This window comes from Lichenostomus cassidix, chromosome 6 (genome assembly GCF_008360975.1).
Source record: "Lichenostomus cassidix isolate B80296 chromosome 6, HeHo_3.0, whole genome shotgun sequence".
Taxonomy (NCBI): domain Eukaryota; kingdom Metazoa; phylum Chordata; class Aves; order Passeriformes; family Meliphagidae; genus Lichenostomus; species Lichenostomus cassidix.
In genome coordinates, this window is record NC_139487.1 from 31,047,084 (window position 1) to 31,071,471 (window position 24,388).

General features: G+C 40.2%; 2 protein-coding genes across 7 annotated transcripts; one reads left to right on the forward strand and one right to left on the reverse strand.

The window, feature by feature from the left end:
- Positions 1–3,232: 3,232 nt before the first annotated feature.
- PBLD (phenazine biosynthesis like protein domain containing) lies at positions 3,233–17,762 on the reverse strand. Of its 2 annotated transcripts, XM_085064291.1 has the most exons (9): positions 17,167–17,756; positions 14,755–14,854; positions 12,318–12,416; positions 11,674–11,783; positions 11,502–11,531; positions 10,893–10,981; positions 9,620–9,792; positions 8,706–8,768; positions 3,233–3,843 (listed from the first exon to the last, which is right to left on the reverse strand). In XM_085064291.1, the coding sequence occupies exons 1-9, from the start codon at positions 17,248–17,250 to the stop codon at positions 3,731–3,733; spliced, it is 861 nt and encodes a 286-aa protein (XP_084920417.1). In that variant the 5' UTR covers positions 17,251–17,756; the 3' UTR covers positions 3,233–3,730. The 2 variants fall into 2 exon arrangements, with proteins under 2 accessions (XP_084920417.1, XP_084920418.1); XM_085064292.1 differs by lacking the exon at positions 12,318–12,416 and having other exon boundaries at positions 17,167–17,762.
- Positions 17,763–18,137: 375 nt separating this feature from the next.
- On the forward strand, positions 18,138–24,242 carry HNRNPH3 (heterogeneous nuclear ribonucleoprotein H3). 5 transcript variants are annotated; one of them, XM_085064300.1, is made up of 10 exons: positions 18,138–18,360; positions 19,332–19,468; positions 19,990–20,128; positions 20,674–20,861; positions 21,270–21,356; positions 21,686–21,801; positions 23,032–23,167; positions 23,385–23,465; positions 23,550–23,636; positions 23,907–24,242. In XM_085064300.1, exons 2-10 carry the CDS (start codon positions 19,351–19,353, stop codon positions 23,918–23,920), a joined length of 966 nt encoding a protein of 321 aa, XP_084920426.1. In that variant the 5' UTR covers positions 18,138–18,360; positions 19,332–19,350; the 3' UTR covers positions 23,921–24,242. The 5 variants fall into 5 exon arrangements, with proteins under 5 accessions (XP_084920426.1, XP_084920422.1, XP_084920425.1 ...); XM_085064296.1 differs by having other exon boundaries at positions 18,139–18,360; positions 23,942–24,242; XM_085064299.1 differs by having other exon boundaries at positions 18,139–18,360; positions 20,674–20,816; positions 23,942–24,242.
- The last annotated feature ends 146 nt before the right edge of the window (positions 24,243–24,388 follow it).

The window sequence follows — 24,388 nt, forward strand, 5'->3', positions numbered from 1 at the left end:
ATTGACTTCAACTGGTGGCAAACAGGGACAGTGTGCCCTTAAGGGTTTTAACTGCGCTCACATTCTACAGTCTCTACACACCTCCTGCTCCTCACAAATGTCCTTCATCTCCTTAAAACTTCTGCCTCTTCACAATTCCAGAATGCTCTTGAGAATTTTCCTTGGGTTTGCCTAATGTATCTTACCTACTCTCTAACTCTTAAGTTGACAAAAATGACATACAGGAAAGTAGTTTCTTGGTTTGGGTATATCACCAAAAAAAGTCACAGAACACTGCAAAGTAAATAAAATGTGGGTTTATATGAATCACAGCATTAAAACCCAACGAGTATCCTTCTTTCCCAATCAGTGAGGCAAAACCCAAGTCAAAGTGCATCTCTCACTAAAGAAACCAATAGAGTTAGAAATGTTTCTTTTTTTGATTTTCTGCTTTAGACATTAGGCCTAAATGTCTTAGTCTAAAATTGACTTCCTAAAAAAAAACCATACACATCATTGACTATCTGGTCATATACTAAGTTTTGTTCTTTCACTTCCCTATCCTTCAGAAATCTTTATTTATGGTTTGCAATAAACTTCATTAAATAAAAGGACAGTGACTCAGCAGTTGAGAAAAATCCCTTGTTCTGTGTTTTTGTTTAAGACTTAATTAATTTCAAGACAGATTTATTTCTCTGGGGAAAAAAAATAGATGTGAGAATAAAATGTGCTTAATTGGCATATTTTTCAGTTTTTAATTGAACTAATTTAATTTTTACCTGACCAAGCATCACCCTTTATTTTACTTTCGGGTTGTTTTGGTTTTTTTTTACTTCTGAGAAGGTTCCCTCTGTTCCTGGCATGTTTCCCTGTCACTCTGATGAATACTGAGACAAAGAAATCTTTCCTTTCCCAGAAATAACTGCCTCATCTGTTGCTAATTTCCCTTCCCATCCCTTATGGAACACATGGCTCCTTTCTATGACCTCTTGCTGTGTGCACATTCATGAAGTCTTTAATTTCCTCTTCTTGCAAAATTTTCCAAATTTAATCACTACTTTTAATGTATGTTTTCTGTCTATTCTCATCTAAATAACACAAAAGAAATGCAAAGTATTTTCATGAATCCTTCAAGCAAATCTGTTAAATGGCTCATTGAATTAAAAAATTGCTTCCTGTTTTCTTTTCATCCCTTCTAGCTCTACACTCATTTCCACAGCAATAAGCTTGTATGATTTCTGTTGCTCACTAATATTTCTTGTTTTGCCTCCTTCCTCATGGCTATGTGCTTTCCTCCTGACCCCTACATGAGCTGTGCCTCTGCAGGGGCACACACCAAAGCAGCAAAATAAACAAATGTGCATTTAAATGTTCATGTCTGGGCTGTTGGATGTAGCAATGGATTTACTCCAACCTTACAGTGGCCTGTAACTTCTATTGGATACTCTCACAATAAATAACACTCAAGTGCACAGGAATTTTTGGAATTGTGTCTCCCCTTCACGTAATTTGCTCTTGGTTCAACACATCTCTATGCCACCAGTCTTAATTAAGGGAGCAGCACAAAACAGTTCTGCAAATCCTCTGCACCAGAAAAACTTAACAAATCCTCTGCATAAAGATGTGAAACAAGGCCACACAAATTCTAAATAATCTTACTTTAAATTTGCACACTACTTTTTGTACTGCAAAAGATGGACAGAATTTGTCACAACAACTAATATCCTTTATGGATAACTGAAAATATGCAATATATTAAAATAAGTCTTAGTGAATAATCAGGATCACCAGGTCAGCTACACAATATTTCATGAGATTAAAGTTGCTCCTCAGAAAATAAGAGCTCTTTTTCTTGCCACTCTCAGCAGCCTCACTTGTTTTGCATATGGTTGCATGTTTAATTAGCAATCTTTCTGTAAGTGTCGGCAATTAGACAATGATGATTAATAAAATAACTCCTTTAAAGCTCCATTTAGGCAGCAGAACTGCACAATCAGGTATAATTAATTCATCATTAATAAATCATGGCTGATTAACTAATATGTTGATTACAAGCACATTACTGCATAGCCTCCCACCTGAGCTCTGGTGATTTTTCTGTCCTGAAAAGAAATGGAGACAAAGTAGTAATAAACTATAAAAAAAAAAAAATGCTTCAAGCAGCAAAGATATTAGTTTGGTCAGGAAATTTAGATAACAAGTCTCTTTAAAATGTATGGGCCTTGTTCTTTATTAGTCCTCTTGAGTAAAAAAAATAACTGTACTGTCTATTTGTTAAATGTGGATGGGTGAACAATAACTGATTCTTTAGTTCATTTATATTCTTAAGGAAGGTTTTTTTCCCAAAGCATCTCCCATTATGGGCCAGATTCACTCTTTGCCTAAGCCAGCAAGAACTAAAAGCACCACCACAAGCTTGCAGCACTGCTGCTCCAGGAGATCCAGGTCCCTGCCAGAAAGGGAATATTCCAAGCTGCACAAGAGTTTATGTTTATAAATCAAGCTCCACGAACTTCAGCAAGACTGAATACAGGAGAAGAATGTGCATTTCCATTTGAAGACTCCTTTTGCTTGCCACCTAGCTCCTGAGCTGAGTAGTGCATTTAAATCACGTTTTTGGTATGTTCTGTGTAGCTGTAGGAGACAGAACTTTTTATTTAAATGAACCCTAAGATTATCACACTGTTTCTTGTCCAGCTACTGAGACTTAAGCAAGATGTTAGTAATAAGTTCTGATAAGATTCAAAATAAATGGAAAAAAGAGAACTTGGCACAACTAAGTTCCTCATGATTTATAAAGGGATGACATCCAGCTGTTCCCATAGTATATCTTTTGAGTTCAAAACACTTCACTCTGAACTATTGCAAAGAGAAAGAACTAAAGCAAAGCTTAGGACAGAGGGGACTTGAAAGGGAAAACAGTTTTAGCTAGAGAAACTGGAAGTTCCATATTCCTAATAAATCCAGTGAAAAAACACATCATGGTGACAAAATCTGAAGCAGTACACTTCATGAAGATTAGAGAAGAAACTTTTAGTTTAGGAGAAAATCTTCAGGTTTTGAAAATTAATTGACATTGCTGTAACCAATAAAGTTTCAGATTTTTATAAGCTTTATGTGCACCACAATGTCAATGTGTTAAATCTTTCTGCTAAACCTTTAATTAAAAGTATTGACTAAGCAGCAGTGCTACGATCAAAGGCAGTATCATTTAACTTGGAAAAAATACTGTTCATGAAAGAGAACCACAAGGCACATTTCTAAACCATTTATATTTTTTCATTTTTAATTCAAATAAGTTCATGAACATTACTAATTTCAATATATAGCATTGAAAAATTGTTTTTTCTTTAAATGAATTCAGATTTCATGAAAAATGATCAGTATGTGAAAAGTTTGATTATTTTATCAAAGAGATGTTTACAGTTTAATCCAGCAAGTAGTAAGGACTTTTAACATGGAATCTGGAAATAAAGAGAAGAATCATTTAAAAGCGGAAAAACAAGATAGCTGTACTCAGACATTTTCACAGGTCAGTCTACATAGGAAGTGGCAAGATTAAAGTGAAGAATACCAAGGATTTTGACGATCAGAAGTGAGTACTTTCAAGCAATTTTAAAAAATGGACAACGAGTAATCAAAGACTTTTGAGAACAGTAGTGATTGACTGCCTAGAGCTGACATAAAATCAGCATTATCAGAGTAACATGAGGATTAGTGACCAGTGAGAGGGAGATTAGTGACAGTTCCTTCAGACAGTCAGGTTTCCTTTTAACACAACAGCAGTTTGCCCCGCAATGTCAACTCTTCCGTCATTGCGCACGGAAATCTTCAACTCTCCTCCACGGCGGGAACATTGAAAAGCTAAACAGAAACAAGAACCCATAGTTAAAAAAACAGTGTGTGTCACAAAATATTCAAAAATCTGTGAGAACTCCGGGAAATGAGGCTTTTTGCTCAAGAAGCAAGCAGCACCAGGGCAAAGGGTGTACCAGGGACACCTGGATGAACTGCCTTTATGGATTAAGGTCTTCTGAGGGTGTATTTCCAACCAGAACTTGCCTATTGAGTCTGATAAAACTGCTACTTAATACAAGCAGTGAAAGATAGTTTGCTTTGTTCTAGCAAATCAAGTTTCTTCTGCGTATCTAAGAAGTCTTGAATTCTCCCTTCATTGAATACAGTTTTTGGAGGGAAGAAGGAAGAACACCAAGTGTTATCTGCATGAGAATGAATACCATTTTACTGGTACTGAACATCCAAAGCTGAAACTACATTCAAAGAATGTGCCTGGCTAAAGGGTGAATAAGCTCACATAGGAAAGTGGAAAAAGTCTACAAAGAAACATGGATGCCTCTTCAGCTGTCACAAACTGACACCAAATTCTTACCCAGCCAGGAACAGATATTGATTTATAGAATCCAGAAGATATAATTTAATACTACTGGATAAACTTGAAGTAGAACAGCCTTCTGCTTGCAATTAATTAGATAATTAAGCTTTTGCCTAAACTGTTGTGTCATACACAGGCAGGATGATAATGCACCTAGCATGTGGAGTCTCTAACTTGTTTCAGCAGTCTCAGTTGCACGATGACTGGCCCAGAAAATGGTCTGGATCAGATGGCATCTAGAAAAGGTTTGAGTTTTGAGCAGTGCTGCTTTTGTGGAAGGCTGTAAATGGATGAAAAGGCATTATTGTTCAGTCTCCTTACTCAATGAATTTCCACCTGCTCCAGAAGTTGTCCAAAGCTAAAGGGCACGTTTTCCCTCTCAAGCTCACAATTTATAAATTGGGCAGAGATTGTATTCAGATCCCAACAGAGCACAGGCTCACTGATGGCATACATACTATATGCTTTAAAACTATTTCTCAGCCACTGCTGATAAAAAAGCTCTTCTTTGATCAGGGTATTAGATTCTCAGACAAAGCAAGCACTCTTTTAGAGTGGAAACAGGAGCTATTTAGAGAGTCAGATTGATACTTTCTGTTCTTTTCCATTTATACAGTCATGGGTTATTGTTTTTAACTTGTCAGAACACCAGTTATGAATGGAGTAACGCTTCAATTGAATATTTTAGACTCTTAAAGATCATGCTAAAATTGATCAGTTGTTGCCAGGTCTGGAGACACAGCTAAGCTCTCCTACTTCCACGTGATAGCAGATTTAAATAAAAGAGATTAATTAATTCAACTCTTCAAAGGTTGGTTAAGTTTGTTTTTTCCTTCTTTAAATGCTCAAACAGTACTGGCTCTTTCATGTCAGGATTACTGAGATTATTTTGATATTGGTTCATTTCATTTTATTTTTAAAGAAACCCCCAATATCGACGGAAAACAAAAAATAACCCACTAAAGGAATTGTTTAGCCAAGCTTATATGAAAATAATACTTGATCTATTTCTTCTCTCACATAAAAGCACTGATATTTCACACGATAAGAGCTAATAGCAAATTAAGAGCAAATAGCCCTGCCTGGAACATTTCAGTAACTAGAGGATTTCATTTAACAGCAATGCCTCTGGAGGCATTCAGACATCTCTGACGCTCATTCTCCTTTTAGACCACGACGTTGTTGCACACCTATTCCACATCTGTATTTACTAGGAATACCTCATACTATATGTAGATTTTATACACATTTACTGTAAAAACTAGTAGTTGTTTCTACAATTCTGCAACATCTAACAGCTGAACTCACAGTGCCCTGGACTCCTCTGTGATGAACCTGACACAGAGGAAAGTTCAGGAGTAGCCAGAAGGCGTGTGAGATTGAGCATGCTGCTATCACAGTATCACACACCCCTACACTCACACATCAGCTGGTAGCCTTGTACTGACATCATCCTCTTGTTTTGGAGCTTCTTACCAGCCTAGATGAAGCTCAATGACCACTGCTGACAGAATTCAAGGGCTAACGGATTTTCTTCATAATGTCATCAGAATGACATCAACTCAGGAAAAAGTGACACTCCTGTAATAATATTTATTCTAAGAAATCACTAGTATTTTGATTGAATTTCTAAATCCTATAAAGGAATGATGAAAGAAGCACTTGTTCCTTAACTAAAGTGAAGTTAAGATCTCCAAGACTGTTTTTTTTAATTCTAAGAAAGAAGGTAGTGATTGATGGAGGGAAACACCTCTCCTTTGGAGAAATGTTACACTTGTGCACAAACCTGATGTTGTCAATCTGTATGTTGAGATTACTTGGAAAAGATGAAAGCTGCAACTAAAACTCTTAACTTCATGAGAATTCAAATTAGCAAAATCTTGAACATAGGTAGATTCATTGTACCTTAAGGCAGCAACCTCTTCTGGCTTTTGTGTTTTGTTGTTCTTGTTATTATTGGTGGTATTTTTTGTTTAGTTTCTGCCCCCCAAAAACAACCTTTAAATGCTATAAACCTCTTCTGTACTGGAAGGAATCAGAGAAGTTAAATGCAGCAACAAGAAATAAATTTCCCCACAAATGACTACAGCTATCTGAAATAAACTGGTATAGAAAGAGTCTTCTACCTTAACCTGAGATTAACAATTGTCTTGAATAAGCCCCTTCTCACCACAATAATTTGGGGAGTCCCCTCTAATTTGTTTGGCTATATGGAATTCCTTAAGCATGTTTATAAATGTTACTTTCAAAATGTGAAAACAATGTGAAGGGCTGGACACACAGACAGTTGGTATACCCTGCATTCATTAGCAATCATGAAAGTCTATATATCTCACATGAGAGATGCTAATTTTTATACATTGCAGAGACTCCTCAAATGAAAGAAAGGCAAGGACTGATACAAAACCCTGATTTAACCAGCAGCTGAAGTTCAAGGACATGGACCTAGCTTCAAGAAAGATCATAAAGTATTTCACCTTGAAAAAGTACTGGAAAATTCTCTTTGTTGTTGGTGGGGGTGGTTGTTTTTTGACAATTTAATTTTAAAAAAAAGTAGGAAGATAACCCAAACACAGGAAATGAAGTCTCATGCTTCAGCAGAGCTGCAGCTGACCTCCTCCTAAAAGCCTCAATAGCCAGAAAGATCTCACAAAAGATTTAATGTTCCTCACTTTTATATTATTTTATACATCATCTATTTGGGAACTAACAGATCCTTCATCTTATGGAAGAATTTCTTCCTTTATTCTTGCAATAAAAAGTATCGGATATTACAGAAGCTACCACAGAGGTTTCTAAAAAGTCCAAAGATGCTTTCATGTATTAATATTTGGTGATATGGAATGTCCTTGAATGCCAGCTATCTTTTCCAAACAATCTCATTAGTAATTGAATTTGCCCAGTACCTGATACCCCCTCAGACAGACACACGGAAGGAAAAGTTATTTCTTATCAATATATATCGAAACCACACGTTGATCAGACATCAAAACAACTTGTTCTATTTAGAACAGATTTGTATGATTTCTACCACAGAAGGAATTTGAGGACATATATGCATGGAATATGAAGAAAAAAAAAAAACCTAACCCAAACCTATTTTGTGCACAGATAGGACTTTTTTTGTGTTAAACACATTAGAGAAGCTGATTACAGCATCAATTGCCTTTGCTGCTTGAGACAGTTTCTCTAAAAGGGCAAACGGGACAGTACATACAAAATAATATAAAGTGTCAACTGTAAGTACAGACAGACTTCCAGTCTATTTGAGTACTTAATGAACCAATGTCTATAGATGGCATGGACAGTTCAAATTCCACATTAACATACAAAAATGTCAAAATCTTCTGAGAAACAACCAGCCCATAAGGAAGCTTTACCAGAGACAGTTTTACCCCTTCAGAAATTATGCTGAGATTTTTCCCCCCCAACACTATTTAAGCTATGACAGATATTGTGTGGTGTAAATGCAAGTACAAGATCTTTGGGACAATATATTAAACCTTTCCTTCAGTCCATGACGGAGAGGGATTTGGTCATTGTGCATCCTTTAAAGACTTAGCATCCTCAAGAAAATCCATTTTGGGATTCATTTGACCAAATAAAGGAAGGCTTATATGCAAGGCAGCTGTTTGGAATAATGTTTACTTTTATGGAAAAAGTACCTTATTAGATCAAGTATCCAACCCCAAGTTCTAAACCAATGTGGTGAAAAAATTAAACCAAGTTTTAAAAACTAAACTAATGTGCAGAATTGCCCCCTCTTGGGGAATCAAGTAGGGGATGCGGGTATTATGTAATGCTTCTCTTGTTCTTCTATTCTCTGGTAAAGCACTAGAAACATGAGAAGCAAGGAGTCACCCAACACCTCTTCATCTAGTATTACCATACATTAACAGTTTCTCTTGGGTTTTTTTTCCACCAGGTTCTTAAGTTTCTTGTTTAATAACAAAGACGTGATCTAATAAGCATATCTCATGGATTGAATCAAAACACATAAACAACATCACCTGAGGTTCACCAAGCTCCAGTTATGATGAAAGGTCATGAGAACTAAAATCCAAAAGCCAAGACCAAAAACTAATTGCAGAGTTATGATCCAGAAACCACAACTTCAAACTCCCTGGGGCATGATGTGTCATGGTGGTGGATAGGAAAGAAAGCAGTATCTCAAAGATGACCTCACACACAAGATAGTACATAATATTCTATTCATCTGGAGGAAATGAGTAGGGAGTTAGTGCTACAGCTTGGATTGCAGTAGTAGTACAACCTTTTCTAGTGAGTAGATTTACATAAATGGACAGCTTTGCAAAAAACCAGTTTATCTTACCAAGCATTTCCTTCTTCCCCAGCTTCTCTGACCAGTAGCTGCTTAAAACAGCATGGGCAGATCCTTAAAAGAAATCAGAAAACAAAGTACAGAATTAAATTATAATCACTACTTTACAGAGTAATCATAGTCCAAATATAAATATCATAAATCAAGTGCCACGTGTGCTTAGGGTAAAAAAAACTAAGAGTTTGCACAGCAAACAGAACTTAAGGCTTTATAATTTCAATTATTCATGGCAAAGCAGTATTACTTCCACGTCCTCTAGCTTCAGTGGAAATCTTGCTTAGGTGAGGACATCATCATTAGCCACAACTCTCAGCTAGCTAATAATTAACCTGTGATTAAATGGTAGCTAAGCAAAGAACATCATCCTGCTGCAATCATCATCACAGTGACTGAGTGCAACATCACAGGAACAGACAATAACAAGTCTTGCTGCCCCAAGTATAGAGCGAGCTGAGTTCTCATAGGCCTGAGAATAGTGACAATAAGTGTCATGAAGCTAGAGAAGATCTCAGCTGCAATGCGTAGAAAAAAACCCCCAAAAAACAAAAATCCAAACCATCACAATAAAAACAACACCAACAGAAGTGGATATAAATTTCCACTGCAATACTAATCCAATACTGAACTAGTCTCTCACTTTTCTCTAATTGGAATACGTGAGGGAAAAGATCTGAAAAAGACACAAAAATATCTGGCCTAATGACAAGAAGAAGCTGCTCTGATTTTTTCTGAATGAGTTAGCCTCAGTCATGGAAATTTTTATTTTAACGAGTACTCCTGCTATCCATATAAACCAGTAATTCATAAGAGACTCCAAAGTATGAAAAGAGATTTAAGATTCTTACTAAAATTCATTAAACTGAACTGAAACAAAAGTATGAGTTGCTTATCATACAAACACATACCACATACAGGGTCTTCCAGAACTCCAAGCCAAGGTGCAAAATATCTGGAGTAAAAATCATGGCCTTTTCCACTGGAATTTCCCTTAACAGTGAGTATGAGTCCATTCAATTTTCCTGTCTTTTCAGCTGACAAAAAGCTTTCTGCACTCACTTTCAATTCTTCCAACACAGCCCTTGAATAAAATTATTACATTTTAATAGCTCATATTCTTAATTTTACATGAATGTAAGTATTGAAAAGAAAAATAAAACTACAGCATCATCTTCTCTACAATTCAAAACCAGCCCTAAAATATTAGAAGAGACAAGATTCCTAGCATTGTCCCCCAATGGTATTTGACAGAAAATCACCCTGAATCTAATACATTCTAAATGAGCACAGAAAAAAGCTCAAGCCATCCATTTCCTATTTATTTCTGAAAACATAGCATCCAGAAATATTAGCCACAAAAAAAAAAAAACCCACTTTGTTTCAACATTTTAATCATTGAAAGAATTACTGCTTCACTACACAATGTAACAAGTGTTCCACCTCCTTTCAGAGCAGGCAAATAACTAATATCACTCAGGTCTGCATAGCATTCTAAAGCAGTCCATAGCTGTCTGATGCCTCCCTACAAAATAGTCTGAAAGAGTGAAAATAGTAAGTACTCAGATGAGGATATTTCTATCACCCCACTATCCCAGAATTTAACCATTAGTTAGACTGAACTTCAAGTTGTAATAATAGTAATTTGGCCTGATTAAAGAAGTTGTGTTTCGGCAGTATATACCTAGATAATACTTGAATTAATAAGGAAATTCAGATGAGATTAACAAATGCTTTGGAATAATTTCAATTGAAATTCCCTCTACAAAGCTACTTATGGTGCTGTTAAGCATGTGTAAGGAGATTATGGTCCAATGGAAGTAAGAATCCCTGGCATTCTGTCATTGTGCCCTGAACTGAAGCAGGACTCCTAACTTCCTACTAGGTTACTGGATCATTTTTAGACTCAGATGGATGGGAAAAACACACCATCATTAAAACTGTTTCCTACACCTCCTTCTCTTGAAGACAGATTTCAGATTGATCTTATTCAGCTTTGGAGATTCAATAAGCTCACATTAAAAGATAACAACCATTTAACACAGAAATTTAAATCAGAGGTTTTTAATCTCCACCTCACTTAAAACAAGATAAAAGAGCCTAGTATGTAAGGAATAGATTAAACAAACCAACTCAATTAAACAAACCACTCTTGATTTAAAAAACTAAAGAAGTATAAGATACCTTCCATAAGTATCACTGAGGCGGACTAGAAGGTTCTTTGTGTGAGGAGAATAACGGACATCTTGAACAGTCTTGTCACCAACAGCTTCCTGGTGGAAAATGCAAAGGAGACAAAGAAAAGCATTATCACTTGAATATGAAATATTATTTCCTTAACATTTCAGTGGAGCACATTCCCTGCTGGAAGAGGGCTTATGCAAGGTATTCCAAGCAACCCTCAAGCATATGCAAGCAAGAAAAGCAAATCCACTAAGCACATGAATGGATATGGGTGGGTGTTAAGAGCTCCATGTATGTCAACCTGGAAAGAAATCCAGGACCTAGAAGAGGGCAAGGATATTAGATTGTCCTCACATGTACACAAAAGGCTGAAAATGCCACTGAAACTTTGGTCAACGGTAATGGGAGATCCAGGTTCAGCTGTAGTGTTTTGGAGAATTACATTCCCTGACCTACTGAGTCATTACTCACACCTTTGAAGTTTGGTGTTTCACATTAAGGACTACATCAAGCAGTGCTTGCTCACCATTTTGTAGCCATTTTAATACATAAAAATAAGCAAAGCTATTGTAATTTTTTTCTAAGACAACTGATAGATTCTTTTCTTACCTTTATTAATTCTTCCACTTCCTTAAGTTCCTGAAGAGAAAAAAAAACACACTGTAAAAATTGGAATATATATGTATGTCTCCATGCAACTATAGACAGACACATATACTTACATACCCATGCAAACACATACTTCTGTTGAAAGCCTATCATTAATAAAATTTTGACTGACCTGGGGGTAGGCTGTGTAAAGTGGCAAGTCCAGGACAATATGATCTTTCTCTTGTCTGGCCTTTAATTCCCCACTCAGTGTCACAAATGTGAGAACTGAATTTGTATTTTCTAGAGAGAGAACATTGCAACATTATCAAACATAAGAATTTTAATCTAAATCATTATAGATATAAGAGTAGCTCAGTATATTCAGAAAAAGTTAGTTATGCAGCTCAAATATATCTAGAGCAAGTCCGTATTGTGGGCAAAATTCCCAACTAACTCAATAAATCTGCTGAAGCTAATAAATACAGCAATTGTCAGGGAATCTTTCCAGCACGTGGCTAGAATGAATGGGAATGTCCTTTTAACAGAAAGAGCAATAGTCCCTATTCATCAAATCCTGTTGTACCTCTCCCAGATGACATTTCCATATTTAGCTGTTTTCTTAAACAAGAGTAATAACAGGGCATTGGAATCAAAGGGTAGGCATCAGACTACAGCCTTGTTATTACAGAGCACTTGTAAAAGACAATACCCAGGGTATCTCCATTTGTGTTCTATAAATGTTCTGAATGTTTAATTGCCTTTCTTGTAGAAAATAGACATATTCAGAAGTAAATGTTCTAAAAAGTTATAGTAATACTTTGTTTGTAAACATACTTTGTACATGAAATAACACAGCAGCTGATGCAAGAGTAGCATGGCCACAGAGAGGAACTTCACTGGTTGGGGTGAACCACCTGAGCCCAAAGCAGGAACCTTGAAAGAATAAAGTTTATTTAGTGTTATTAAGTGGAAGAAGTCTATTTCTTCATTTTATCTCAACATATATAATGTTGTTTCAGTTAATCAAAATGCACGTTACAATCAGTTTTAGTCCTAAACACAATTCTAGGTACCCATTTTGCACTGATTTTTCAGAATAGTAATCCCTTTTGAATCAGATAAACTACCTTTGCATGCTGCACAGATTTTTCCTAAATAGGTCTTATTTAGAAGATAAAGCCTCCATGCTCTTGTGTATTATGAAATCCTGCAAAGGCATAGTCATGACATCTATACATCTGCAGGCTGGGTTACCATTTAAAGGTTAGAGATGGCTTTGTTGGTATAATGGAACCTGTATTGCAACTAGCTCAGTTATGAATTATTCTGCTTAAACCACCAGTCAAATATGAATTATTTTGCTTAAACCACCAGTCAAAAGTCTCTAATGCCTACTAACCCTTCATTTCACTCGAAATCATATTTCTATTTGTTGTTTAAAAAAATTTGGAACACACATGTACATTTGCTGTAACTTTTGCACATGCATTTTAAGTGCAAGTTTGTTGTTACCATACAAACACAACTAAAAGTGGAAAAGAAACCGTTTTTTTTTAAAATCCAAACAAGTCTTGTCATTGCTGCTGTGTAAAATTAGTGCATTAAAGTCAGTCTTGTCCCTAATGAAAACAAATAGGATCCCAATAAAACCTTGTGGTGGGAACTAATGGCCCCAGCAGGGAAGTGCTGTGAGTGAGGGCTAGCCCAGACCCCAGCTGTGAGCCTGCTCAGTGCTGGTAATGCACTGCTCCAAGTGGAAGCTGGGGCTGAGAGCAGGAGGACATGAAGCCAGCCATGCCTATGCCTGAGTGGAGACAGACAGCTCTGTGACCCCAAACACCTGCCTGGATGTTCAAAATGTACAGCTGTACTTGGGCTGAGAGGACATTTAGTACTCTCATAAACTCGTGTGTCCCTAAAACAACGCAGTTGATTGGTTTGGTTTTTTCTTTAATTAAAATTAAATTAAATGTACTGGTCACAAATGCCCACAGAAACATACACTGTTGAGGAGCTCTTACTACACCAATTAATGCTCCAGAAGCAGATGATAAATGACATTCTGGTGTTCCTGGTTCACTCCCACCACCCCTCAATACACAGAGTCTCAGGTGTATCTCAGTGACTAAATTCCTTTGAAAGAACTGTGCACCTCTTGGGCAGCTGTGTGAGTCTAAGGTCACAAACCAGTCCATTAGTATCAAAAGCACTTTAATGATAAAGGAATTGGCATTTTGTATGCTGTCAGATACGGATGACTTGCAAATGAGTATGTTAAACATATTGGTAGATGTTAACATGAAAAATGAAAAGTGTTATCACTTCTTCCTCCATGTGATTTGTCTAACCCTAAAACAAATTCCAATTTATCAATAACAGTAGCAAGTAATTATAGTTACTACTACCCTTAATATTTTCAATTACAGAGACTGTACAAAATCCCACTCCCTGAACAATCCATCAAACAACAAAGATAAAACCTTAACCTGGCATCTAAGTCCAGACTAGTGGAGTTCCAGCCCCTTGGCTCATGCCACCACACAACTGCCAAGTGAGCAGATTCAGCAAACTGATTCAGCTGAAAACTAATCCACAGAGTGAGTCTGAACGAACTCTGCATTTGCCTGATATTTTCTACCTTGCCCAGAGTCTCTCCAGCTCCTCTCCCAATATCCACACATGCCCTACCAACAAACACCAGTGAATCCTCTCCATTTAAACCAATCTAATGAGCAGCCTTCAGAATTCCCAGCTTTGCTGGAAACCTGTGTTTTCCAGTATTGGCTCTACAGGCTTCTTACAACACTTTGTGACAAACTCAAATAACATTACAGTTACTCCAGTGATAATTCCCTAAACAGCCAAGCCAGATTCTACTCACTTTGCAGTCCTGTGAATATGGAATGAGCATGTTCCATCTCTATTCTTCTGCTCGTATAGGAAATTATCTCAGGATGTTATTCGTAATAAGGGAAATATTAATTGAAAGATGTCTGCATAGCATTTTTAGGAGACTGTCTATATACAACTTGCTTATTTGGTAAAAGGCACTAAAATGAATGGTCTGAACTATGAATAAATATGTTTACACTGTAAAATAAATTTGAGCACAAATACTTTCAAGAATCCACATGCAACAGTCTTAAGATACATCACAACTTCAAGATTTTGTTTTGCTGTCTTTCAAATCAGCACCATTTCTTGTAAATGTACCCACACTGTCTTCCTATTCCTTTGTTAGATATTTTGGAGGGTAAACAGAACCACTAACTTTTGGTAAAGTCATCTCCAGGTTTCAGTTTTCTGATGAAAGCTGTTTCTGAAAGGTTCATTTCTGCAGCAATTTTTTGGTGCAAATCTTCATCCAAGTCCTAGTGATGAAATAACACATCCAATTAAGAGCAGGCCAAAACATATAGAGTCAAACTTTCTGAGAAATACAGTAATTTCACTTTCTATTACCATAAAACATAGCTTCAGTTTTAGTTCAGAATACCTTCTGAGAGTAAAAAAAAAACTTGTAGCATAATGGGATAATAACTGTGGTACATGGCAATTTCTAGTATCTGTCCTATTAGTTTACAAATTCTTGGACTATTTGAAAATAAAATTTCCTAAAAAATAAACTCAAGTCTTTCCAGGAACACAAATCTCTTTAGGTTGTTACTAAAGTCACACAGAGAAGTTATTTCATAATCTAAAAAGAACTACAACTTCCTTTTCACAACTCTGAAAAATCCTTGCCAGCAAGAGGTCTGTAGTGCTGGCAAAGGCCAAGCTGGCTGGTCAGCCCTTTTGGCTATGCCCTTGACACTACCCTTTAAACAAATGGAACAATAACCTAAGTCAGTAGGAGCTGAGAAGAGATAAACTGGAAAAAAATAAATAAAACTGCTGGAGCTCCCTAAGTGCCTGTCATTTCAAGCCAGTGAACATTGATCCCAAGATGCCCAAGGCCACAGATTGTATAATATTCTCCTTGGCCCATGTTCCACTGCTCTCTCCCCACAGTTATGCTGACTAGCCAGCTTTGATAATCTGATTTTTAAAATATTGAAACTCAAGAGAAAAAAAGTACTAAACGGACCTCATCAGGTTCAGCCTCTGAGAGATAAAAAAATTGCCCTTTTAACTTTAATTACTTCCTTCAATAACTAATCCTTTTCAGCCAATAATCCTATACTATAGATATGAAACAGTAACTGATTAGTACACTAGAGCTGCACTTGCAGACTGAATTCTATACAGTTAAACAACATTCTAACACTTGACAGTACAGTCACATTTCCTTTATCCCAGGAAGAGTTCTGTCAGTTACTGTAAAGATCCCAAAGGAGAACAAAGACCAATAAAAAAGTTATTAAAAATAACTTTTTTTTTTTAATAGCATGGAACTTTATTGAAATACTGCCATCCTGTGGCACCTCTGAAACACAGAAAGGGCTGGGTTTGCCATCTTGCATTTCTCCTGATTTTTTCTGCAAAACATCTGCTTAGACTCTGGAGGGAGTAGAGAACAGAAGTGTGGCTGCACCACACTTTCTTGAAGCTTAGAATGAAATGCTGAATTAGCATCTCAGCTTTAGCTGTGACACTAAAGCCTTTACTTCCAGAAACTGTAGAAATACAATTCAAATGTCTGCATTCCAAAGTCATCATGCAAGTAAGTTTGCCTCATGATATCTTAATGTAATAAAGTAAAATTAATAGAAAAAATGCTTTTAGAAACTCGTAATTTTAAAGCAGAGATAATTTTGAGAGTACTTAGATTTTATGGGCCCAAAAATACCTCTGAACAGAGATGTCCCCAGTCATATCGTTAACTGATCTGGTAAACTGGCAATGTTATATGAGATTTAAACAGACTTAGGAACATCTAGAATGGATTCATGTTGCCAGCACCAGCTGTTGCCATTGGCTACTCTACGCATATTTTCATATTTACAATTCTCATCAGGAGTTACTATACAAATAACACAAGGCCTGCATGTTTTTAATCCAGCTTAATATTTTTTTTGGTAGAAATCAGTACCAATTAGCACCAAATATTCACAACACCCTGATGAGGAGGATAACTACTGTCAACTGCACCAAAACTACCATGCAACATGGAAGCAATAAAAACTGTTTGCTTAAACTTGGCCAAAGCTAAACCTGACACACTAATGCTAAAACACTCATATCCAGGTCTGTAACTACTCTTTTTCTTTCCAGAGAAAGAGAAAAAATGAAAGAAAAAAACGGGAGAAAACCCACACCAAAACTAAACCCCACACTTTAATCCTTCCACCGAGTACTGAGTCTGTTTTACAGCATTACTTTTCAGATTTCACTCTGAATCCTTCTTAATCCTTCAGAATCTTTATTCTGACTCATTCGTGGAGAAATTAAGCCATTTGTTTTTGCCTTAACTCAAAATAAACCCAGTCTGTTCCTCAATAAAATATTTAAGCCTACAAAAAAATTCAAAGGTTGCCTTGTATGACATCATTTTGATTTAAAAAAAAAAAAGTGCACCCCTGTGGTAATTTCTCCGTATCCTGGAGCCACAGCAAACAGGTTTTAAAAGCAGAACTCCCGAGCAAAGAAAGCAAAGTCTAATGCCATGCTGAGTGCTCAGGCCAAATACAGAATAACAAATGTCATTGCAGTACCGCAAAAAAGTTTGGGTTTTTTAACTTACATTTTCAAGCAGACAAATTGCCGCAGGATTTCCAGCGAATGGCCGGTTTGTAAATGCATCAACCGTAAAAATTGGGATTTGCATTGTTGTGTGCACCTGCCTAGCCGCAGGCTGTGTTCTGTAAGGTACTTTCCACCCTGTTTTACCTCAACCGACAGAACTCTAAGTTAATGTTTCCCTCACGGCAGGCGGAGCCAGAGAGCCGACTCGTCACTTCCTAGCGCCGACACGGAATGAGAATTTATCCTGCACCCCCGGCGCTCCACGCTATTTATTTTTTTAATTAAAACACGGATTTTAGCCTCCCTCGCCACCAGCCCCTGAACGCTCCGACAGGCCCTTTCCCCAGCGCGGCCGGCCCGCTCTGCCCCGCGCTGAGGGAACAGGGACCCTGCACGGCTCGGCAGCTTTGCTGAGGAGATGAGGGCAGCCATTGCGTGCGCCCACACCGGGCACCCTGCCTCAGCCTCCCTCCCTCCCTCCCGAGTGGAGTGCGCTGAGGGAGAGGGACACGCTGAGCGGGACACAAGCGCCACAGCACGTCCGGCCGCCACCGCTGTCGCCAGCGTGAGGCGATGCGTGAGGCGCTGCGTGAGGCGCTGCGTGAGGCGCTGCGTGAGGCGCTGCGTGAGGCGATGCGTGAGGCGATGCGTGAGGCGCTGCGTGAGGCGATGCGTGAGGCGCTGCGTGAGGCGATGCGTGAGGCGCTGCGTGAGGCGCTGCGTGAGGCGATGCGTGAGGCGCTGCGTGAGGCGATGCGTGAGGCGATCCCCGCCGCGCGCCCCGCGCGCTCCCGCTTGGCGCCAAAACGAGCGGCGGCGGCCGCGTGAGCGAGGCAGGAGCGCGCACGCGCTCGGGCGGCCCCTCAGAGGAGGCGGTGAAAGGAACAGGCGGGAACGCCCCCTCCCCTACCCCGCATGCGCTGTCGCTCCCTTCCACCAGCCTCCCCCCCCCGCTGCCCCCCTCCCCCCGAGTCGCGCGTGCGCGGGAGCCGCCCAGGCGGGTGTGAGGCGGCGCGCGGCGCGGGTATCGCGATAGTCGCGCGGTGCGGACGCTCGGCTGGCCGTGGGCGCTGCGCAGGTGTGCGGCCCGCCGGACGGTGAGGGAGCCGGGGAGGAGGCGCGTCTTGCCCGGCGCGAGCGGCTGCCGGGGCACGGCCAGGGGTGCGCGAGAAGCTCGCGGTGAGCGGAGAGGGTGAGCGGGCCGAGCGAGCCGCGGCGGGCCGTGCCCGGGAGGGGTATTGCGGGCGAGCGGTGGCGGCGGGGAGCGCTGTGGGCCCGATCGGCCCGGGTCGGGGTCGGCGCGCGCCCGCGGGCGGGGGAGGGGAGAGGCGGCGCGGAGCCTCGTTCTGATCGCGGCCGCCATTTTGAGCGGCGGAGCCGAGGGCGGCAGCGGCGGCCCCGAGAGAGTGTGGCGGGAGGGGCGGTCCTGGGGCGGTGAGGGGATACGGGCCGGGCGCGGACCGGGCGGCGCGGCATCTCCGGGGCCAGAGGTGGGCGGCAGGACGCGGCCGGGGAGCGCGGCGGGAACGAGGCGGGCGGGAGGCGGGAGGCGGGCGGCCCGGGGAGGCGCGGTAAATGGCGGCGGGGAGCGGGCGGGGGTCAGGGCCGCGGTGCCGGCAGGACGGCGGGAGGCGGGATCGCGACTGCTCCGCGCCTGACGAGGTGGCGATGGCGGCTCCCTTTGTGGGCCGGTGGTGGTGCCCCCCCTCCACACGCCCCCGTCACTCGCACAGCCCCGCCGCCCCCGGCTGAGGGCAGACAAAGGAAGGGCCCGTGGTTCCAGCCCCTTCCTCAGCTGTCACGCTGTCGGTAAAAAAGCAACCGAAAAGACAAGACCCACGAAGCTTTGCGGAGCGTATGTGAAACATACACGGAGTAAATGCCGAGCTTTCTGCACCGTGCCTGCCCACGTGCCTCCCGCCGTCCGCGCAGCGCTCCCCGGCAGCAGCCCCTGTGGCGGGGCTGAAACCCTGGGGAGGGGGGTTAGATCCCATCGGGATGGCTCTGGATGCACAGTTTCAAATCCGGAACAGAAGTAAAGCTCGAGATCTCTCATGCTAGTTACCTAAATAAACAAAACCCGCCAGGTTTCTTTTTAAGGGAGGGACTTAGCAGGGACGGAATCTCAATTTTTTTAATTTCTGTTTTGTTGGGATTTTTTAGGATTTAAATTAAATAAAAGATGGACTGGAGTGGAAAACACAATGGGCCCAATGATACAACCAATGACGGGACAGTGGTACGACTCCGAGGCCTGCCATTTGGTTGCAGCAAAGAAGAGATTGTTCAGTTTTTCCAAGGTACCTCCAGTATAGTCGGAGTGTAGTGGGTTTCTTTATCGGTTTTTTGTATCTTTTGTATATTTTTAATAGCTGTTAATGGGGTGGATGGGAAGGGATTGTTCTAAATTAGTTTGTCTTGAGTAAAAATTGTGCCATCTAAATGAAGCAAAGATAACCCTAGACGTAGTAGAACACAGAATGTATCTGATTTTGTCGAGGTGGGAAACATACCGTGCATATTGGGGTAACTTGAATGTTAGCATTTGGATCAGTTAAATTCCTTGATTGGTGGCTATATTTTCTTCATGTAACTTAGGTGGTTGTATTTTTGCATAGTCTTATCAGAAAAGAAGTATGGCTAAATCCGTAAATGTTTAATGAAAGATCATGGGCTTGTATTGTTGGGTGATGGGGGAAACAAGGTGGTTTTCTTTTTCGTTGTTGTTGTTTAGATATGCTTTAAGTATTTGATACAGATGGGAATGTTTCAGCCTTTAACACTGTTCCCCTTGACGGGGTTATTTGTCCTTGGGTTAAAGGGTTGGAAATCGTGCCAAATGGGATAACATTGACGCTGGACTACCAGGGGAGAAGCACAGGGGAGGCCTTCGTGCAGTTTGCTTCAAAGGAGATAGCAGAAAATGCTCTGGGGAAACACAAGGAAAGAATAGGGCACAGGTGGGGATGGAGAGTTTGGGATGGTGTTAAATCTTTAATTTTTGGGGGTTGTGGGTCAGTAATGCTTTTGGGGGGTTGGGGACCATTGGGGAATTGGCTGTTTTTAAGAATTTTTATAACTGATCCTAAGTTAATTTGGGAAATACAGTAGATTTGGGGGGTGGGGGAGACCAGTATTGCACTGGGTAGTTTGCTAAACTCAGAAAATTGTTTCAATCATTCTTGTGTAGGGTAATTTGTGATAAATGCTGCTATAGCCAGACATTGTTTTTCAAAAGTATGTTTCTCATACCGGAAAGACATGTTTTAAGCTTAATTTGTACAGCTAGAATTTCACATAGTAATTTTTGCCACTGTAAAGTGGGATTTTTTAAATACACTTAAGATTCTTACAGTTTTGAGGAGAAACTTAAGTTGTATGGTATTTCTAGTCACTGCTATTGGCTTGTACATTTAGCTCTAGAAAATGTAGTATGGCCTTTTGTAAAATTCAGACTGCTTCTGCCTGTGTTCTTACTGGTACCTTAAAAATCCTCTTTTATTAGATATATTGAAATCTTCAAAAGTAGTAAGAGCGAAATCAGAGGATTCTCTGACATGCCAAGAAGAATGATGGGACAACAGCGACCTGGACCATATGATAGACCATTAGGAGGAAGAGGGGGTTATTATGGAGCTGGGCGTGGAAGTATGTATGACAGAATGCGTCGAGGAGGTGGTGGATATGACGGTGGTATGTTCATCTAATGAACACAGGTTCTCTTGGCAGTTTCATGTTTCTGACATACTTGTCAAGAAATAAGGAAATGGCAGTAGCTGTAATGCCTGCTGGGTTTGATGTATTTATCTGAAAAAAACTTGTAATATATCCAAAAAATGTGGCTCAGTATTTAAGATGAGTGTAAATAATTAGGCAGCTACTGTGAGTAAAATCTGATCTCTCCATTTGCATATTTCAGCCTCTGTTATATAAAAAGAAATGTACTTTTGCACTGTGTTCAGAAATCCAGGTTTGACAGTCTGCAGAGGCTGTTTGCAAAATGCTGGGTGCCCAAAGACTGCAAAATTGAGTGTTGTGTGTGCGTTGCTCTGTGAATTCTGAGCACTAATGTAATCGTTCCTTTCTTTCTCCATTGCACAGGATATGGTGGCTTTGATGATTATGGTGGCTATAATAACTATGGCTATGGAAACGACGGCTATGACGACAGAATGAGGGATGGGAGAGGTAAAAGAAATTAACAGTTTGTCTAAAAACGTTTTCCTGTTCTTTGAGTTGCAAGACACAAGTATTTCCAAGACAGAAATAATAGCTTCATCCTGCTACTTTGTAAAGAAGTGTTGTTTAGAAAGGGGAGGGAATTGGGGAATTGTAAGAAAAGGTAAACAGATCGCTTAGGAGGGCTTCTGGATAAGGTTTGGGTTGATACATGGGAAGTGTAAACACCATGCATTCAGTGGTATAATTGAGTGCTTTCGCAAAAAGAGTAGTGATGACTTTTGGCTTTTCATGATCTTAGAGGTGTGTGGGTTTTCTTGGTTTGGGTTTTCCAATAGGCATGGGAGGACATGGCTATGGAGCTGGAGATGCAGGGTCGGGGTTCCATGGTGGCGGTCATTTTGTTCACATGAGAGGGCTGCCTTTCCGAGCCACGGAAAACGATATTGCTAACGTAAGTACCACGGGGAAAAGGGCTTCCTCATGCCAGCAGTGTACATGTCCCTATCTGTCCTAGTCCGAACTTGGGGAGAGTTCTCAAACAAGTCACTGCTACATCTGCTAGCTAAAGTCATCGCCCTTCATATGAGTGAGTTGCACAAAGATAACGAGCTTTTATAAAGCTACTGTCTGAGGTGGGATTACCATAGTCAGCAAAGCTATATTTAACATTAATCCTTGCACTCCCTGCTCTTTCGTTTCCAGAGAAGGTGTACTGCAGAAAAAACAGTTGCTGCAATCAGTATCCTCATTTTAAGGCCTTCAGAATTGAAGCTTATCTGCTGTTTTTAAAATGATAGCAGATGAGAAACTTAGATAGCTTAGTTTACATACTTGTTTGTTGACCTGAGGCTCTATTTCAGGAGGAACAGGGTGGGAAGACTAGAGCAATGTGTTGGCTTGGAGAGGACTGTGTCCCTCCCATTACTCCTAAGAGATCCGGGTGGCAGATAAAAGCATATCTGTGGGATTTTGGGAATGCATTCTTGTGTCAGTGTAGATACATTGTTTGTAGGGGAAAAAAGCTTTCTTGGTATACAAGGCCTGGTTTAAACAGCACATCCTTGGGGAGAGGCTATCTTTCCAGTTGCACCTGTATATTATATAAGCAGAACTCCATTCTCGTGTTGGTTTTCTTTGGGGGGGGGTGGTTTACTTGAATCAAGATGTGTTCTTGTGTCAGTTTGATTTTGTTTAGTGTAGAGAGCGTAACAGTAAGGGTGAAAAGTCAGGCTTTGGTCTGGAGCTGTGAGGAAGAGCAGTCTGGTTGACAGGCAGCTTCTCTTGAATTCCATTAATGCATCCTTGCTTTGAGAAATCTGAAGAAACAGAGCCAAATTAAAATCAACTGATTATTTTCCTGTCCAGGATAGCATCGCATTAGACTCTTGCTCAAAGCAGTGTGTGTGGGCAGTTGCTTGTATCTTGGCTTTCAAAGAAAGGTGCTCAAGCTCTGTAGCTGCAGTTTTCCAAGCTGTGTAGTAGTAATGGATTGTAAATGTAGGTTGACCTGATGTTGAATGTTGCACAACCACTAAGTGATACTTGAGAATTCAGTAGTTAATTATGTGGTAGGATGACATTGAATTGATGCAGTGCACCACTAACCATGGGAATGCAAAAGAAGTATCTGGCTTGGATTCTATATTAACGTGATTTGGTTTTGAATTTGTTTTTTCCTTAGTTTTTCTCACCATTGAACCCTATAAGAGTTCACATTGATATTGGAGCAGATGGAAGAGCTACAGGAGAGGCAGATGTGGAATTTGTAACACATGAGGATGCAGTAGCTGCCATGTCCAAGGATAAGAATCACATGCGTGAGTGTTGTGTTCCCTGAAGCTGCCGCTTGGCCTGGCTTTAGCAGAGCTTTGAGGAGCAGATCCATCTTAAGGTTTTCACCATTAACCACATTGCAAACTCACTTGTTTGTGGCCTTCTGTCTGCTACATACAGCTGGGTAGGGGTTGCTTTGTATCTGTGATTCTGGTCTGGGAAACAATATACAAAGCAAGGGTTTTTTTTTGCATTTTACAGAGCATCGATATATTGAACTATTCCTGAATTCCACTGCTGGAGGTGGCTCTGGAATGGGAGGCTATGGCAGAGATGGAATGGGTATGCATCAGTTGCACACTTAGCTGATGTTTTGCCAAGTCTAATGAGTTCCAGGCTTTTAATGGTGCACTTCTGGCTTTCCAGATCAAGGTTACGGTTCTGTTGGTAGAATGGGAATGGGTAGCAATTACAGCGGTGGATACGGAACTCCTGATGGCTTGGGCGGATACAGTAAGTACAAGTTCACTTTTAAATATTTGGAGGGGGGACTGTGATGAGGGTCTGTCTTCTGACAGACAGGGCAAGGGTGGTGAGCTTTGGGCTGGGAGGAAGGAAGGAGGGGCAATGGCTTTTTAAAACTGCCAGTCTCGCGGGGCTTTATACATTGTGCTACTGCAGTAAATGCTGGTTAAGGGCAGTAGTGCTGAAGTATTGTTAGTGTAAGTGGTCATCTTCAACCAACTGTTCTGTATTACCCATCCCATTTTTTCTTTCTTTAAGGTATGTATGCGTGACCTTGTGTCAATTGTTTTCAGGTCGTGGCAGTGGAAATAGTGGAGGATACTATGGGCAAGGCAGTATGGGTGGAGGAGGATGGCGTGGGATGTATTGAAGGATAGCCTTGCTTCTGCAAAACACCTTGGAAGAAACAGTCTCTGGTCTACTAGACTTTCTTACAAAATTTAATTTCTTTTGTATTTTAAGAACTTTATAATGACTGAAGGAATGTGTTTTCACAATATTATTTGGTAAGCAACAGATTGTGATGGGAAAATCTGTTTTCTGTAGGTTTTATTTGTTGCATACTCTGACTTTAAATAAATTTTTATATTCAAACCACTGATGTTGATACTTTTTATACTAGTTACTCCTAAGGATGTATTACATATTCAAGACTACAGTCGGTTTAAGATGTTGTACTATGGTTCCATAAAGGTGGTTGTACTGTAACTCCTATGAACACTGATTCAGTTCTATGTAAT

Coding starts and splice junctions, on each gene's coding strand:
- PBLD (XM_085064291.1), bottom strand. CDS start 17,250: ATGCAAATCCCAATTTTTACGGTTGATGCATTTACAAACCGGCCATTC. Junction 11,532..11,673: donor TTTACACAGCCTACCCCCAG/GTCAGTCAAAAT, acceptor TTTTCTCTTCAG/GAACTTAAGGAAGTGGAAGA. Junction 3,844..8,705: donor GGGGAAGAAGGAAATGCTTG/GTAAGATAAACT, acceptor GTTTCTGTTTAG/CTTTTCAATGTTCCCGCCGT.
- HNRNPH3 (XM_085064296.1), top strand. CDS start 19,351: ATGGACTGGAGTGGAAAACACAATGGGCCCAATGATACAACCAATGAC. Junction 21,802..23,031: donor CGGAAAACGATATTGCTAAC/GTAAGTACCACG, acceptor TTTTTTCCTTAG/TTTTTCTCACCATTGAACCC. Junction 23,637..23,941: donor TGATGGCTTGGGCGGATACA/GTAAGTACAAGT, acceptor AATTGTTTTCAG/GTCGTGGCAGTGGAAATAGT.